At 52.0% G+C, this 17,352-nt stretch overlaps 2 protein-coding genes across 3 annotated transcripts in view; both read right to left on the bottom strand.

Moving 5' to 3' along the window:
* The window catches only part of KCNH6 (potassium voltage-gated channel subfamily H member 6), a 21,507-nt gene extending 20,682 nt beyond the window's left edge, over positions 1-825 (bottom strand). For both annotated transcript variants that reach the window (XM_040452049.1, XM_040452050.1), the window contains exon 1: positions 510-825. In XM_040452049.1, coding sequence (XP_040307983.1) covers positions 510-585 — 76 coding nt within the window. In that variant the 5' untranslated portion in view covers positions 586-825. The remainder of the gene's footprint in view (positions 1-509) is intronic.
* An 858-nt stretch (positions 826-1,683) lies between these two features.
* On the bottom strand, positions 1,684-14,802 carry LOC121015251 (angiotensin-converting enzyme-like protein Ace3). Its single transcript, XM_040452048.1, is given in 17 exon segments — positions 1,684-3,324; positions 3,665-4,074; positions 4,604-4,773; positions 8,408-8,524; positions 8,996-9,078; positions 9,080-9,107; positions 10,990-11,134; positions 11,258-11,481; positions 11,784-11,956; positions 12,035-12,132; positions 12,245-12,400; positions 12,403-12,432; positions 13,216-13,359; positions 13,567-13,664; positions 13,917-14,065; positions 14,444-14,571; positions 14,669-14,802. Coding segments are annotated over 16 exon segments (2,238 nt in total). The 5' UTR covers positions 14,769-14,802; the 3' UTR covers positions 1,684-3,324; positions 3,665-3,679.
* Positions 14,803-17,352: the final 2,550 nt, after the last annotated feature.

The following is a 17,352-nucleotide window of genomic DNA, read 5'->3' as shown; positions in this document are numbered from 1 at the left end:
GGGGTCAGTGAAGGAGGAAAGAGGCCCAAGGTTTCCTGGAGTCAGCGCAGGGAGTCAGGAAGAAGGAGTAGGGATGTGACCAGATAGGCCCCAGGCCTGAAGAGAGCTCTTAGAAAGATTAGACTGGTTACACCCAAGAGGCAAAAAGGAGGGAGTCAAGGAAACTTCTGGAGGAAGTGTGTGGGGGTGTGTGGGGGGGTGGGGGGTGTCAGGAGGAGGAAGAAGGACAGTGATAGAAGGGGAAGTCAGCGCTTGGGGTACCAAGAAATCAACTCAGGGGAGGAGGGTGGGGCTGCAGTCTGCCCCTCCTGCTTCAAAAGAGAGAGTGGTATTGAAGCAAGTGGAAATCGCTGGAACAGAAGGTGTCCGGGGACATTAGAGCATTCAGCATCAGTACCCCGCTCCCCCCCCCCCCCCCGCTCCATTTGAAGTAAGTAAAGGGGTCCCGCCACTCCTGCCACAGAACCAGGACTTCAGATCGTTCCCCCCACCTCAACGCACAGACTCACTCTGGCCCTCGAACTTGCGGATGATGGTGTCCAGGTACGTGTTTTGGGGCGCGACGTGGCCCCTGCGGACAGGCATCTTTTGGCGGCGCCTCTCCCTGGAGCCACTAGTGCCCCGGCTCCCTGCGTCTCCGTCTGTCTTCGGGCTCAGCGGCGTCCGGTTCCGGGTGGGTGCCTCCTCCGGGGAGGGTCGCGGGGCTCCGTGCCCTGCCTGCCCGCCTGCGTCAACCCTCCCTTGCCCTGCACAGCCCTCCCTGACCGACCGCGGCCGTACCTCACTCCCTCTGCTCCCGCCCCGGAGCTGTCCGCGCCGCGGTGCTGAAAGTAGCGCGGCGGCGGGGCGGAGTTCGCGGGGCGGGGGCAACCTCTCCCGGACCCGACGGGGCAGGGGCGGGGCCTTGACTCCTAGGGGGTGGAGCTGGGCAGAAGTGCCGAGCCAGGAATGCGGTCAGGGCTCCTCTCAGGAGCTTCTTTTGCTCCTGTCCCACTGGCCAATGGCCTCAACCCCGCTCCGACCCTCTCCCAATACCGATACCGAAGGGCAGTCAGGACGTTGCTGGGCCAAGTCTTTCAGGTAGAAGGTGGGAGTGGGGGAGCAGAAGGAGCTATTATAGCCCTCTTAACACGACCTTCCTAAGTGCCCAATCCCAGTGTCCATGCAGAGCTCCTAAGTGGCAAGCTTAACGTGGCCCTGGCCCTGGGATAATGAGGTTGGAGTGCATATGAAGGTGTACAAAAAAATATATAATAATAATAATAATAATACAATAAGGTACCTTCTTCAGGGACCTGAGAGCTCTTAGCATACAGGCACTGCTTGGGAGGAGAATAGATTTAAAACCACCTATTAGCAAGTGACCACTGATAAAAGTGTCTGAGTACTGATTGAAAATGAATACACTAGAAGAGCAGATGGGGATGGGGTGGGGTTTATTGAAAGAGGTTTCCTGGAGAGGAGAGAGAGAGAAAGGGATCACTGTTCATTGAGCATCTCAGTGGTCTTGGAACTTTGCAGAGTATCCAATGACCAGTTTTGAGTCAGGCCTTTGAAGGCAAACATTCAAATGGGGCATACACCTTAGGCAAAGGCCCATGGTGGAATCAATGCAAAGGGACTGAGCTGGGGCATAGGAGGGGTGAAGTTTGGACAAAAGGTGAATTGATAAAGACCCTCAGATGCCATTTTGAACATCTAGATTTAATTGATGGACAACCAAGTTCTTGAGCAGTTAGACACAAAGGAAGTATTTCAGTGAAAGAAACTTTACAATGGCTGGCGGGGGAGAGAGGATGGACAAGGAGGCTCAGTGAGGTTTTCGCTGGAGTCCAGATGAGAAGCTTGGAGTCCTAGGCTGGGTGTGCCTTTGCCACGCAGAGCCACAATGCCTGATGGGGGCCTCGTTGGCCACTGTGGCTGGGGAATGGGAGGGCTGCAAGTGTGGCCTCCTAGTGAGGCAGAGTTGTCCTGGCTGCCCCTTGTGTGGGGGTGCAGGCTGACTGTGTAGGAAAGGTGGGACTGTTTCTCATGAACTCAGAGCAGGATGCTGAGCTCTGAGGAGGGACTTAGAGCTTTCTCATTCATACAGTTTCCAAGTCTTCTATGTTCTATGGCCTGTGCCACCTAAAGATGTTATGCAGGGGCATACTCCTGATGGGTGTCCTGCCATTACGGTGCTAACAGCTAATAATGGGAACAAATAAGGACATCATAGCACAGTAAGAGCATAGCACAGTAAGTAAGAGCAGTGACAGAGGCATCAAACAAGAGTGCTATGGAGCCTGGATTTGGAGCAGTACTTTGTTGGGCTCAGCCAGATCTCAAGAAGACTTCTTGAAATCTGGGCAGAGATTGGGCCCATGGAGATCTCAGCCCAGCCCCTCTTTTCTCCTGAACCTTGACTTCTGGGCTCAGATCCTTAATCTAGAGAGAGCCAGTCTCATCTTTTGGCCACCCTTTCACCAACTCAACTGTAGCTGAGTTGCCTCAACTACTAGTGTCACTTCTCTTTGGTTACTGGCTATGCTACTACCTGCCTCAAGGCTCCCCTAATCACTGACAGACACTGATTTTTAGCCACTCCAAGAGCTCCTTGGGGCCTCTGTCCAATGCAGTTGGACTGTGTTATATTGGATGTGGCATATATTGGATGTGGCATCCCCATGGTGGGTAGACCCAGAATGGAAAGAAGGGCTAGAAGGGGAAGGAGCAGAGGCCTTCTCTCTCTTTCCTCAAGTTTGTCCTAAACTTGTCCCTAGAGTACCCATTTCCCAAATGTCTTCCTATAGACCTCTCCATCCCATTTCCCCCTCCCCCACTGAGCCTGGAAAGGTGTTGTTTGCCCTGTGATCGGTCCCCAGGGCAACAGGCCAGGCAGCAGGTGTGTGTGTTGAACAAGGCCATCTCTGGAGCGGAGTGGCTGGAGATGAGCTTTGTTTAAATATTAAAGAAGTCAATCATTAATCAAGCCTGGCTTGGTGCCCAGCTACCCACTGTCTCCATTTGGGAAGGTCTGGACTGGGGCAGGGAGGGCTGTGGGGCAGTTTGCATCTCAGGCAGCCGACAAGCAGCTTTTGGGGCTGGATTATGCAGCCCAACACAGGGTAGGCCAGAGGATCAGCAGAAAGATATGCTGGATATAGAATACAGAGCACAGTGCTCAAGAACCGGGCACCAGTGATTTGTACAGAATGTCCAGTTTTACTTGAATACATTTTATAAGGTGACTGAAGCAGTGTCCTGTTTCTAGCCAGAGAGGACATTCCTTGGACACTGCAGTCCTGGCCCAGCCCCACAGTTGGGCTCTTGAAGAAAACAAGGCTGTGTGAATAACAGTTTGGGGCATGAATTGGGGTGGTGGCTGAATTGGAGGGACAGAGTCACTGGGCTCACTGAAACCATGGTTCCTGAGCCCCTAGGGGAAGGAAGTTGGTCTGGAATCCAGGACATACATGGAATCACACAGAGTCAGTAGCCTGTACACATGGCTTCACATACATGAATTCCATACACACAATTACAAACCTCCATGTACCCAGATCTGCCACAGCTGCACCCAATTGCAGTTGGACACTATGCATGCAAGCTGTCTCCTCCCTAACCCCCCCCCCCCCCCAGTGCTCTCTGCCTTGGCCACCTTCCTCCTGCCCTCCAGCCTTACCAGTTGTACTGGTGTCTAGTCCCAGCTCCACCATTCAGCTCTCATCCACAGAGGCTTCCTGTTGTGCTGTGTGAGAATTTGAATGATCAGGCTGATTGAGCACAGCATCAGGATGAGGCAGAAGCCCAGCAGGATCCACTGTCTTTTGGCAACCAGGCAGGGCTCCATGGCTATCCCCAGGAAGTAGGCCTTGGGCTGTGTCTTGAGTGCACTGGAGTCCTGTGAACCGGTGTTCTGTGCCTTGGTGTTCTGGGACAATGACCTTTTTTCCAGGGAGTACAGCCTGCAGGCCAGCAGTAGGGCCACCAGGAACATGACAAAGCTGAGGGTCAGCAGCACCCACTGCCCAAATTTGGCCTGGTCAGTGTCCAGCTCCAGACTCAGAAATGTCACCTTGTCTGTGTCTTTTTCTGTGGAAGACACGGGAGTCTTGCAGAGCAGGTAGAATGAGGGAGGGAGCCCTGGGGTGCCCTGTGGAAATCAGAGCACCTGACTGCCACTGGCCTCCTCCCTCAGCCTCAGGCACCTACCTTCCAAGCCATAGGGGAAGGCATTGCCCTGGAAGGAGGGTGAGGAGGAGTAGAAGGGAAAGGAGGAGATGGGCACAGATAGGGCTATGCCCCCATGGTGCCCAGTGATGGCTCTGTGCAAGGGTCAGGAGGAAAGAAGTCCACCTTGTGCTCAGATGCCTACCTGGCAGTCTAGCTGAACAGTATGCAAGGAAGCAACTGAGCCAGTGGCTGGGCCATGGGGCTGTGGTCTTGGCCAAAGCTGCATCAGATGCAGACGGGGTCATGCAGCAACAATGCTGTGCTTGTTCAAGCCAGGTCATAGATAGGCTAGGGGTTAAGGCTGGATTGGGGTAGGGACTGGCCCAGGGCAGGCTAGGGTAGGGCTTGGGGCTGGACCAGAGCTGGCACCAGGGTCAGATTATCAAACCTTCAAAGGTACAGCTGAAGTCTGGCCAGCCCAGGATCTCCCCCTGCCGCACATTCTCGGTGACCAGCCAGTTCAAGAGGGGCTTGAAGTAAGTCATGAGGGCCTTTGCAGACACTTTGGTCTGCCCGGTTATCTTCTGCAGGACTTCTGGCCAGGGCTTTAGGACATCCCTGGGAGAGTAGATACAGCTGTGAGGCTGTGTGGGGTGTGGGGGCATCAGCTGGTGCTGCTGGGTCCCCTCAGTGTGCCCAACCCTGGCCGTATGGCTTTGCTAGCCAGACTCTTCCCATAGAGCTCAGAGCAGTGGATAAAATAACAAGTTCTGAAATAAGAACAACCTGAGTTTGAATCCTGTGGGACTTTGGACAAGTAACATAACCTTTCTGACTCTCAGTTTCCATACTCATAAAATGGAGATAATAACAATATGTACCTCCTAGGGTTGGTATGCTGATTAAATAAACACAATTCTGGGAGCATAGTAGGCAGGCAATACATGTTAGCTGATTATTATTATTATTATTACCACTACTGTGGTGATTATTATTCTGGACTCAAACAGGCATAAAGTCTTGAGACACTGTTTCCCATGAGGTGCTCAGTGTCAGTAGGGAGGGGCAGCTCTTCAGCCCTTTCTAGTCTCACAGGGAGTGTTTGGGAGGATTAGGGAGATCTAGAGCATGGAGTGTGCTCTGTGTCCTGCCTGCAGCACTGCACTAATGTCAGCTGTGTCTCAAAGCACATGCAGTGTTTGGTGGCAGGGGGACCAGCCTTAGGCTTGGCCCCACACTCATGGTGGAGGTACAGAGTGTGCTGAAGCCAAAGCTCTGGGCTTCTCCACCCCAGAGCCCCTGTGGAGGCAGTGATAGGCATACATTGATCCTTCTTAACCTGTGTCCCCAGCTGGCCACGAGAGAGATGGGGTCTAGAAGCCCATAAGTCAGACTGTGGAGTCTAGACTAACAGGACCCAGGTTCAAGACTCAGCAGTGTTACTTATGGGCCACATGACCTTAGGCAATTGACTCAACTGCTCTTAGCCTCAGTTTCTTCATCAGCAAAATGTGCCCTTTTAATATCTACCCTTCACTGTGGTGAGGATTAAGTCACATAATGGCAGTGAAAGAGGGCTTTGTAGCATGCAAAGACTTATACACATCACTTAATAAACAACTGAGAAAGAATGAGGGGAAACTAAAGTTTAGTGGATCCCTGACAGAAACCCATGGGGGAAAATGTAGTTAAGATCCTAGATAAATGCAGGAGGAAAGTCATCAAGATGAAAAGAAAAACAAAATAAAACAAAACAAAATCCCACAACTAACTTTAGGTAAGATTATATCAGATGCTGGGTCCTGGGAAAAAAGAAGGGACCTGATGGGGAGAAAGTTTGGACCATTGAAAATCTACCTATTTAGAAATAGTCCTTCAGGCTCAGTGGGGCAAGAGGTTTGACCAAAGCCCGGCTCACGGCCAATGTGGCCAGCACATGAGACCTGCAAAAATGGCAGCTGAGCACTTCCTGACGCTCAAATCCAAGGTCGCAGCAATGAGTCCATTGGACAAGGTCACGCCTATCATGGTTGGCCGGATGAGGCAAGGGCTTTGGGAACTTGGACCAAGTCCACTTCAACTCTCCATTCCCAGCAGATCCAACCCAGAGCAATCACATATAGGAAGATGAGTCAAGTTCTAAGATATATTAGGTAAAAGAGCAGCCAAGAATCTTGCCCTCCCCCTTCTCCTCTGCAAGCACTCACCCCCCCCCCCCACACACAACCTATATTCACTCTGCTGCTCTCTCAAGTCCCCAGAGCTCATGACATCCCACTTTCTCAGAGTCCTCTCCTCCACCCTCTCCCCAGAAGATAGCATTCAAAGTCCTAAACCTGGAACTTAGGGTCTTCCCTGACCAGGGAGAGGTCTGGATGGCAATGTGTGAGGACGGGTGAGCAATGACCAGTGATGACTGGCAGGGCCTCTACATGTTTTGGTGCCAAGTCAGATCCTGGGAGCTTTGTGTGCCCTGGGTGGGGAGGAGGTGGTGGTGAGAATGAGGTCAAATTTCCCACCAATTAAGTGGAATGAAGGCTCAGAGTTAAAAGTGAGTTGATGTGTAGAAAACAATGTCTGTTATTTCTTGCACTCCTGCTTTTGGGGACAGAGATCCATCCTTGGTCCCTGGGCATGACATCCTCACCTTCTTTGCATGTTCACTAAGGCCCTTTCCTACTGCACCATCTCCTTTCTTGTGTTATGGTTATTGGTTTATCCTGTGGCCCATTGCCCAAGCTGGTTGGCATGCGCACAAGTAAATACTTGCTGAGTGAATAAGTGTTGAGCAGCCAGAGACATGAATGCAGAGAGCAGAGAGGGCCCTTATGTTCTACATATTCAGAAAAGCTCAAACATAGGCAGTTGGCTACCATAAACCCCTGTAGTGTGAAAAGATAGAAAAGCAAACAGACTAGGTTGATAATCGGCATGGAAGGTGCAGCACTCCCTGGGAGCCAAGCCAGGAGATCAGTCTTGCAACGCCATCTGGCCTAGTGGTTACTGACAAACTGCACAGTGGAATCACAGATATGCTCATTAAATTTGCAAAGGAGACTAAATTATGTGGCTATGTTAATCCTCTGGGAGACAGGAATAAAATTCAAGGTGACCTTGACCAATCGGGGAAATGGACCCACTAAACTGGGTAGAAAAATTGGTGGGGAAAAGACCATATCAGTGGGTGGGCTCTGCACCTAAGTGGTTGAAGCCCTGATCGTGGAACCAGCAGACCTAGGTCTAACCTCACCAGACCTGTATCCCTTGATTCTTAGAGGCAACAGTGTGAATGATGACGTGTTCTAGAATCAGTTCAGCACTCAAAGCAGGATTTTGCCACTTGCTAGATGAATGATGTGCAATCACAATATCTCTCTTAGTTTGAGTTACATTATTTGTGAAATGTGGCTAATCATGCCCACTTTGCAAGTTATGAACTGCTAACGTGAAACCTTGTAAGAGTACTCCTCAGAGAGCCCAGCTGGTACTAGTCAAGGCTTCCCACCATCAGGTCAGCGTCCCATTCTTCCAGGTTTGTTTCAGGACCAAAACCAACTCCACAGAGGCAGGAATGGAAACCATGGGCTGGATACTAACTGCAGGAAAAAAGATTGGGGCTAGGGAGTCAAAATGGACCACAAGCTGACCAGAGCATCACAAAGGTTGGCGTGAAAGCAACCTGGATCAGCCTGGGAGCCGGATCCAAGCACCTCCAAGAAGAGATGGGAAAAGCAGAGTACACCCAAGAGTGCATCAAATGCTGCTGAAGATCGGTGAGCACCTTGTGCAGAAAAGATAAGGGCATTTGGATGGAGGACTGAAGGTTGAGGCAGGACTCCAGTACTGGCTTCCCATCTGAGACAGTTTGATTTATTGGCATATGTGAGTGTGTGCATGTGTGCGTGCGTGCTCAGGTGCACACATGGATGAAGGAATGTATGGTAGTGAGTGTGTGTAAGTGTGTGTGTGTGTGTGTGTGTGAGAGAGAGAGAGAGAGAGAGAGCGAGCAGGAGGGGCCAAATAGTCTCTCTGACCAGGAGAGGCTACACACAAGGAAATGGGCTTCGATATCTAGAGGAGAGACTGGAGTCTGACACGAGGAAGAACTTCCACTAAACTAAAAGGTCAATGAGGTTCTGCTCAGGGTGCCCACGGTGGTCTATTGAGGAGAGGGAGCCATGGGCAGGATTCCAGCAAGGGGCAGGCAGCTGAGAACAAATCAGGGAGCTTTGTGAGGGAGGAGAGCACTCACTCCAGGAGCTTCTCAGCTATCTTGGAGTTATAGCTGTCACATCGGTGCAATGGGCCCACACGGCCTGAGGCCAGAGCATCGTGGAACTGGAACTGGAGTACTAGGCTGATGAAGTACCTGGGGAGAGGGACGAAAGGGCAGGCTTGGGAGCTGGTGTCAGGGATGGGAAGCCCAGAGCCATTTGGAGCCTAGCAGCTCTGACGTGCAGTGGTCTGAGGGCCCGGCCAGCGCCCAACCTTGCTGGGTGGAGGCTCCTTTGCCAAGGTCCCACCTCAGATTGGCCTTGGAATATACCCTTCTTAGCCTCCTGAACAAACCCTTACCTCCTTCTTTCCTGCCTTCCTCTTGGGGACAGTAGAGATGCTTTAGAATATTCCCATCAGCGCTGCCTCCACACAGGATCTGCTCTGAAAGCCCAAGAGTCCAGGGTGTGGCCCCCAAGATGCTGCACAACTCTTTGGAAGAGGTGAGCAGGGGAACAGGGGAACATTTGGATCTAGGGCCTTCCTGGAAATCCTCAGCCTAGTTCCCATGCCCCCAGTCCCCAAGTCCTAGAGCTGGTTCTGTTGGCAGGGCCCAGACCGTTACCGTATGTAGGGCACGCTGGCAGAAATGTGGAACTTGGCACCAGGATCAAAGTAATCCTCTGTCCGAGGGATGGCGGGGGGGGGGGGGGGGGCCCAGGCCCCGGTACTTCAACCTGTTGGGGAGGACAGGGGGCTGGTACCATGCAGTTGGGTTCTCAGAGCCTTTTCCTTTGGAAGCACGTGCACCTCTATCAAAACTGGTGGGCACAGGACACTTACTGCATCTTTATAGATTAAATAAATGAGTTGAAAACACATGGGATTGGGAATTGGGAATCAGAATCAAATAATAACAGTAGTTAACATTGACTTCCTCTGTGCTAAGAACCATGCTAAGCTCTTCACACAGATTCACTCAACACTGTCCCGATTCTAGGGACATGGGAGGGAACGGGCTACTCAAGGTCTTTCTTGCATCCTAATGATGGGGATGGTTATAGACCCACAAGGTCACTTCATCTGGTAAGAAGTGCCAAGAAGAAAACAGAATAGCGTCTCTGCAATGTAGTGCTGCTGTTATTCCCATTTTAGATGAGAAGACCAAAGTTTAGAGGTCAGGGAACTGGTGGGAGGTCACAGAACTAGTCCCTGGCAGATCCCATTAACTTTCAAATTCAGATCTGACCTTGCCCCTCTGAGCTGTGCGACTGTGGGAAAGTTACTGATTGTCACTGAGTCTTGTTGTCTGCAAGATGGGGATAAAATGATCCATCTGTGGGATGAGACAAAGCCTATGAAAAGTTCTGGTTGTTTCATTGTTGGCTCACTGGTTGCCCTGAGCCATCCTCTGGGGCCAACATAGAGCCAGGAGGCTCCCCTCCCAGTTGATAGAGGCTTCCTTATTCAGGGCCAGGAAGTTGTCACCTCTCTCCCTTTACCCTTGGTTTCCATCATAGGTGGTGGTGGTTATAGTTGGCCAAGGGAGGAAAAGGACCCCTGCAGGCACCTCAGATGGCTTGTGGGGGTTGCCCTTGGAGAAGTACAAGATCAAGACTCTGCCAACCCCACCAGTGAGACCTGGGCCTGAATTTGGGATGGCAGTGGGAGGGTGAGTGGACAAAGAGAGGAGCACCCAACTTTTCCACCCCTGAGTTGCTGTGTGACCACGGGCTGGTCACAGATTCTTCTCCAGTGAAAGATCATGGGATGCTGTACAAGTTCAAAGAAACATAAGAGGCCTGGTTCAGAGCTGGCAGCTGCTTCCTGGTAGCCCCAAACCATGCTGTGGCCAGCAGACTCAAGCAGGTCAGTCTGAGGCCTGGTGGAGATGGAGAAGCTGGGCCATGGGCATTCATTATCCAGTCAGCCAGTGGTCAGTGATAGGATGCGACATGGATGCCCCTCTCTCAAGAGTGGTGCTGCCTGACTGCTGGTGAGCTCTTTTGGCAGCCAGTTCTGACCTTGGACATGCCTGAGGATGCTAAACCAGAGGCAGTTGTGAGAGTGTGTTAGAGCAGCAGGAAAGGGGGCTGTGGGCTTGCCTCTCTCCCATGGGGACTTTTTCCATGGGGGAGAAAGAGCTCAGGTCACCAAACACTCTTCTGCCAGTGCTACTGGTGAGAATAGGAAGGGAGAGGAGAAGCAGGTGGGCCTGCCTGGTGGTCAATGTTTTGTTCTTGGAGGAGCCCAGGTGCACCCCTGTGTGAGCTTCCCAGCTACCCAGGAGCAGGCAGGGCCACTGCCAGGGTCCCTAGAGAGGTTAAGAGGTGTGCTCAGTGCCAGTGCCAGATTCAATGTAAGGTCCCATAATTGCAGGTGCTGGCCCTATCCACTTCAGTAGGGGTATTTTTATCAGGTGATAGCAAACAGCCAATACCACCCCGGGGCCTCCCCAGGGGCCCCCCGGCCACCAGCATGGCACATCCTAGCTCTGCCCTCTGAAGAGAGGCAGCAGCATCCTCTGGCAATGGGCGGTGCCCTTAAGGCTGACCGGAAAGCCCCACCCACAGCAGGGGTGGGAGGGGGCAGAGAGCCCAGGGCAGCTGTCCTCCCCACCTCAAGTTCCACCACTCCTGGTTGTAGACGTCCTTCCGGATGGTGCCATCAAAGACCTTCCAGCGAAACAGGTCCATCAGGTAGGCGAAGGGGATAAAGGCGATCTTCTCCAGGGCGATGCCCATCAGGAAACTGACCTCCTCCTCTGGGGAAGGTGAGGCAGTCAGCTGGTGGCTCCTGGTTCTCCCTCCCTTCAGCCTTGCCCAGAGAGCCTTGGCTGCAGCCTCAGGCTCAGATGCCCTGCTATGGTCCTCTTGGCCCCCATCACCTGAGTCCTGGTGCTGGTGGCTGAGCAGGCCTCTGTTGAGCAGGTATTTGTGGGAGGAGGCCGAGAGGGTGACCATCTACCCCACGGCCTCTTCAAAGGCTGGGTTGGCTCCTTCACGGAAGATCACAGAGAGGTTCTTGTACTGCAAGAAGTACTGGATATGGCCCATCTGGTGGAAGATGGAGAGCAGGTCTTCTATGGTCACCTCAGTGCACTTCTTTACCCTAGGGTTAAAGGGCAGGGGTCAAGGAGCATAGGGAGGCCCTGGGAGAAGGGGAGATTTCTCCATTCAGACTCCCTTAAGGGACTGGGGCAGATGGGCTAGAGACCAGCAGGGTCTTGGGTACTGTCCTTTCTCACTCCAGGTCCCCCTCGCTCATGTTGCCAGCTCACATCCCCTCTGCTGCCTGGCTCCGGCCCTGCCCACCCTTGCCCACCTCCTAAGACAGGCGGGCAGATGGAGAGTGGAACCAGTGGAGGAAGAGAGAGGGAGGGAGAGGAGGGTGGTGCTGGTGCCCTGTGAGACCTGACGTCCTTGCCGTTGTAGAAGTCCCAGGCAGAGGCGTGGCACTCCACCTCTCGCCCATCGGTTGGCCTTTCCATCATTGAAGTTTTCCAGAAGTTGGGAGGGGTGGAAAGCAGCCCCAGGGAGGTGAAGAATTTTTCAGCCCCTTCGAACATTTTTGAGGGCTTCCAGTGCTGTGTGGAAGAGGGGATACATAGGGCCCCGCCCGAGGGTGTGGAGCTGGCAGGGTCAGATGGACACCGAGCACTGACCTGGCTTTTCATGATTTTTGTGATGTCCTCAAGAGGCTTCTTTGGGAAGGGCAGGACCAGGTCTAAGATGTTGACCCAGAACTGAGCCCACATGTTCCCTGGAAGGAGAGGAGGGGCTCAGAGGAGGCAGGACACTGTCTCTCCCTTTACTGAGTGCCAGCTTGGAGGCCTATTCTTCTCACCCCACTCTGCTACCAGCTAGGGCGTTACTCAGGAGGTGGGCAGGGATGGGTCCCCGCAGGTTGATAAGCTCTGACCCGTAGTGGCGGTGCAGGGCCCGGCACATGTAGGTGTGCAGGTTTAGGTAGAGTGGCTGCAGCTCCTGGTAAAGCTGCTCCAGGTCGTGTTGCAGGGTATCAGACTCTTGGACCGCCACAAGGCCCCCATGTCTTTGTAACCTAGGACAGGAGAGGGGGCTCAGAAGCACTCACCGCCCACCCTTCCTTCAGCCCTGGCCTGGCAGGCAGGAGACCCAGGCACTTTCTGGGGAAGCCACTTGGCCTCCCTGGTCCTCAGGGTCTTCATCTGCCAAATGGGAAATGTGCCCCCAAGGTCACTGTTCTGATTGGATAAGATCAGGGGTGGAAAAACATTTAACAAAATACACACTCCATGCTTCTCACCATGCCTGGTTGGAGAGGACCTGGATAAGGCACTGGTCTTGGCACCCACCTTGAGCCCCACATGTCCAAGCCCTCAGGCCACCCTGGCTCCTTCCAGATCCTCCCAACACTGGTTTGTCCCATCGTGGGGCCTGGGGTTCTCTTTCACCTCTTGCTTGCTTTCTTTCAGGCGTTGGGGAAGTGTCTCCAGGCCTCCTCCTCTCTCTCTTAGCACTCGTCCTGAGATGTGCGTTTGCACAAATCTTGTCTGTCTCTCAGACTGTAAGCCTTACCTAGGAGGGCAGGCTCCTCTCTGTCTTTTCACCTACGCATCCTTAGAACCTCTCCAGGACCTGGCACACAGTATGTGCTCAAGCGATGTTTGTGGACCAATGGTGAATGAACCACCTTTGCTTCCCCCAGCTGTGGGGAGGGGTTCAGGTTCTCCATCTCAAGGTCCTACTACTGCCTTTACCCCCAGCAGACTCTGCTTCTCCCTTCCCAGGAACTGCCCTGGGACCTGTGCAGTGTGCCATCTGCATGGGCTGGGCTGGCCAGCTGGGGGGCTGGGGGCCTCACCACTGAGCTTTGCAGTCCTGTTGCTGAGCTGCATATAGCACTTGAAGGTGATGCAGAGCTGATGACCCATAGCATCCTGCCAGCCCTGCCAGGTCCACAGCAGCTCCTTCTCATCCTGGGAGGTGGCCATGACTTCTTCAAGGTCTATGCCAAGAAAAGGAGCCAAGGTGGGACAGCCCCCCCCCCCCACTCCTGCCTGCCCTCTGCCCTTACCTGCCTTAGGCAGACCCTCCACTCCTCAAAAGTGAGTACACCTGAGGCATGGAAGACAACGGGGGGTCAGGGTAGGCTTGTGGAAGGGGCTGTTACTAGAGACTCTGGGGACGGACAGGGCAGTGTTTGGGTGCTCACCAGGCTCCAGGGGTAGGCAGGGTCCCTCATTCAGGCACACCTGGGCCATGCTGTATGTCGTCTCCATGCAGGCCAGAAGCATGTTGTACTGGGCGGCAGGTGTCACCTAGGGCAGGCCTGTGCCCCTGGGCCCACCCCCAGCGCTAACCCCTCCAGCTGGGAGGGGCAGGCCTATCTGAGGCATCTTCCCTTCAGCCTCTGCTTCCCTCCCCCAAAGGAAGCTCATGGTCCTTCCTGACAACCTCCCCCCTGCCCAGATTCTCTGGCTTCCCACCTGGCCAGCCCACCCACCCCTGGGGTGGGGAGCATATGCCTGGAGACATGGGGGCTCTATCCATCACCTCCCGAGCTCGTCCTGGGGCAGGGTTGCCTTGTCTATGTTCTGCAGCTTACTCAGCATGCGCTTCATGTCCGGGTCCTGGAACCTGGAGATCTTAAACAGGCGGGCCCAAGTGCCAAAGTACGGCATGTGCTGGGACCTCTCTGAGTCTTTGTGCAGCTGGAATGAGGGTCACCATATTTGTCTTGGGAAAGTTGGAGACAGCAAAGACCCCAGCCCCCCAACCTCCTCCCGAAACCCACTTTAACGGTTCAGAATCACTAAAGAATTGCTAAAATGGGAGAAAGGAAGGAGCCTGAGTCCCTAAAAGCAAGGAGGTGATATGTACAAGGGGAAAGAAACAAGATATTCTTGCCCAGAGAGCTTTTTGGGGCTACCAAGAGGCCCAGAGCTTGCAGCCTGCTTTGACATGTACTTTAGGGATTCCCTCTTTTCTCTAGCACTGGACAGGGGGCAGAAGGTATGGTTTTCCCATCCCCCCCGAGATCCCTGAGAAGAGCAAGGGAAGGAGGGGCTGCAGTTGAGGCGGTACCACACCATCTCCTCCCGGTTTTTCTCAGTGACATAGTTCCAGGTGGCCTCCATGAACTGGTTCCATACAACCTGGGCGGTATGCTCATAAAACTGCAGGAACATCTTTGCCATGGTCTCATTGTAGAACTTGTCTGTGGAGAAGGAGGTGGGCATCATGCTGTCCTGGGAGGGGTCTGCCCTGACTGGTCCCCTTGTCTGCTCCCATGCTCCTACAGGTCCCAGCCCCACCTAAGTTCTCATCACCCTCGGTCCTGAGCCATGGCAAGAGCTGCCCATAACAGAAGAGCACAAATAGGGAAGGTCCATGACAAGTCCATCTTGTGCCCATGACCAAAGAACAGCAGAGCTGGTTGAGGCTATGGGCCAATCACGGTCCAGCTCCATATTGTGACATCAGGGGCTGAAGGGCCAGCCATGGAATATTAGAACTGGAAAGCCCCCACCCACCTTCTGATCCAACTGTTCCCGTTTTACAGGTGAGGAGACTGAGGTCAAGTCAAGAAGAGAGCAGGGCTAGAGCTTGTTCTATTCTAGTTGGTAACTTTTCCTTGGCATTAGAACAACCTTCCAACCTTGGCCAGGGATTGATGAGACCCTTTCCCTCCAAAGACTGGCATCACTTCTGAGAAGGTGGGAGGGATGATGGATGGACAGATGTATGAAAGTGACATCTCTGGGCCTCTGGACTCTGGAAGCACAGTTGTCTCTCCCTGTTCTTCTGACTTGACTTCCTATGTTCTCATTTTTGGCCTTTCTCTCTCTCTCTCTCTCTCTCTCTCTCTCTCTCTCTCTCTCTCTCTTTAAGTTTTATTTTATTTTATTTTATTTTATTTTATTTTATTTTATTTTATTTTATTTAGTTTGAGAGAGACAGAGACAGAATGAGCAGGGGAGGGGTAGAGAGAGGGAGAGAGAGAATCCCAAGGAGGCTCTGCACTGTCATTGCAGAGCCTGATGTGGGGCTCAAACTCACGAACTGTGAGATCATGATCTGAGCTGAAACCAAGAGTCGGAGGCTTAACTGACTGAGCCACCCAGGCCCCCCTAGCCTTTTTCTCTCTTATAGGATGTGTAATCATACCTAGGGGTATGTAGGACCCTTCCTCCATTCCCCTTGTCCTTATAGCTGTTTTTCCAGGGATAGCCTGATGCTATGAGTTTGTAATCAGGAGGAAGCATGGAAGGTAGAGGGCTGTGAGGGCTGTGGGAATGTGTGGCTGGTACCTTCCACTCAGGGTTCATGTCCCTGAGTACCTGAGCCTGGTTAGAGTACCAGCTACCAGGACTCCAGCTCTCTGCTAGCTTTTGATGACTCCCCAGTAACCTGACACATTTAGTCTGGGGAAAACCAGACCACTTGGCTCACTTTGGGACTTCTTTCTCAGACTCACTTCCATCCACACTCATACTGCCTCCACCCTATGTTCCTTTCACTTACTCTGCTCAGCCCAGGTGCACCCAAAGCCTCACTGACGCTTCACCCCTTCACAGGAGCTGACACCATTACCAGAGAAACTGGCCAAATAACCCTCCAAAGATGATGTTATGATCAAAATTATTTAAAACACAAAGAAAGAAAAAGATCAATGACACTTCTGGTTAAGCTGGCCAAGTGAGTTCTCCTGCTTCAAGCATATGGACATACTTGATAAAATATAGTATTTTGTTGTTAACTACAGTGATCATGCTGTACATCACATCCCCAGGACTTACTTTTTTTTTTTTTTTAGAGAGAGAAAGAGAGAGAAAGAGTATACACAATCAGGGAAGGGCAGACTAGGACTTTTTTTCTGAGAGAGAGAGCAAGCACATGTGTGCAAGTAGGAAAAGGGTAGAGGGAGAGGGACAGAGGGAATCTTAAGCAGCTCCCATGACCAGGGTGGAACCAACTCTGAGCTTGATCTCATGACTGACCAATGGACCGTGAGATCATGACCTGAGCTGAAATCAAGAGTCGAATGCTTAAACGACTGAGCCACCCAGGCATAAACCAGAAGTTTATGCCTTTTGCCACCTTCATCTTTTTGCCCACCATCCCACCTCCTGCTTCTGGCAACCACCAATCTGTTCCCTGTATCTATAAGCTCAGTTTTTTTGGTGTGTATATGTATACCACCTTTTCATTATCCATTCACCTGTCATTGGACACATAGATTGTTTCCATGTCTTGGCTAGTGTAAATCATGTTGCAATGGACACAAAGGTGCAGATAGATTTTCAAGACTGATTTCGTTTTCTTTGTAAATACCCAGGAGTGAAATTGCTGGATCATATGGTAGTTCTACTTTTAACTTAAAATTTTTTTTAGTGTTTATTTATTTTTGAGAGACAGAGACAGAGCACGAGCAGGGGAGGGGTAGAGAGAGAGAGGGAGACACAGAATCTAAAGCAGGCTCCAGGTTCTGAGCTGTCAGCACAGAGCCTGATGTGGGGCTTGAACTCATGATCTGTGAGATCACAACCTGAGTGAAGTCAGACGCCCAACCGACTGAGCCACCCAGGTGCCCCTATTTTTAACCTTTTGAGGAACCTCCATATTGTTTTCTGTAGCGGCTGACAATTTACATTCCCACCAACAGTGCACGAGGGTTCTCTTTCTCCATATCCTTGCCAACACTTGATATTTCTTATCTTTTTGATAATGGCCATTCTACTAGGCATGAAGTGATATCTAATTGTGGTTTTTATTTGCATTTCCCTGATGATTAGAGATGTTGAGAACCATTTCATGTGACTGCTGGCCATCTGTATGTCTTCTTTGGAAAAATGTCTATCCAGTCCCTCTGCTCATTTTTTAGTTGGTTTGTTTGGAGTTGTATGAGCTCTTCATATATTTTGTATGTTAATTTCTTACCAAATATGTAATTTACAAATATTTTCTCCCATTCTTTAGGTTGCCTTTTCGTTTTGTT

This window comes from Herpailurus yagouaroundi, unplaced genomic scaffold (genome assembly GCF_014898765.1).
Source record: "Herpailurus yagouaroundi ecotype Mexico unplaced genomic scaffold, PumYag 206, whole genome shotgun sequence".
NCBI lineage: Eukaryota > Metazoa > Chordata > Mammalia > Carnivora > Felidae > Herpailurus > Herpailurus yagouaroundi.
This window is presented reverse-complemented; position numbering and strand designations above follow the sequence as displayed.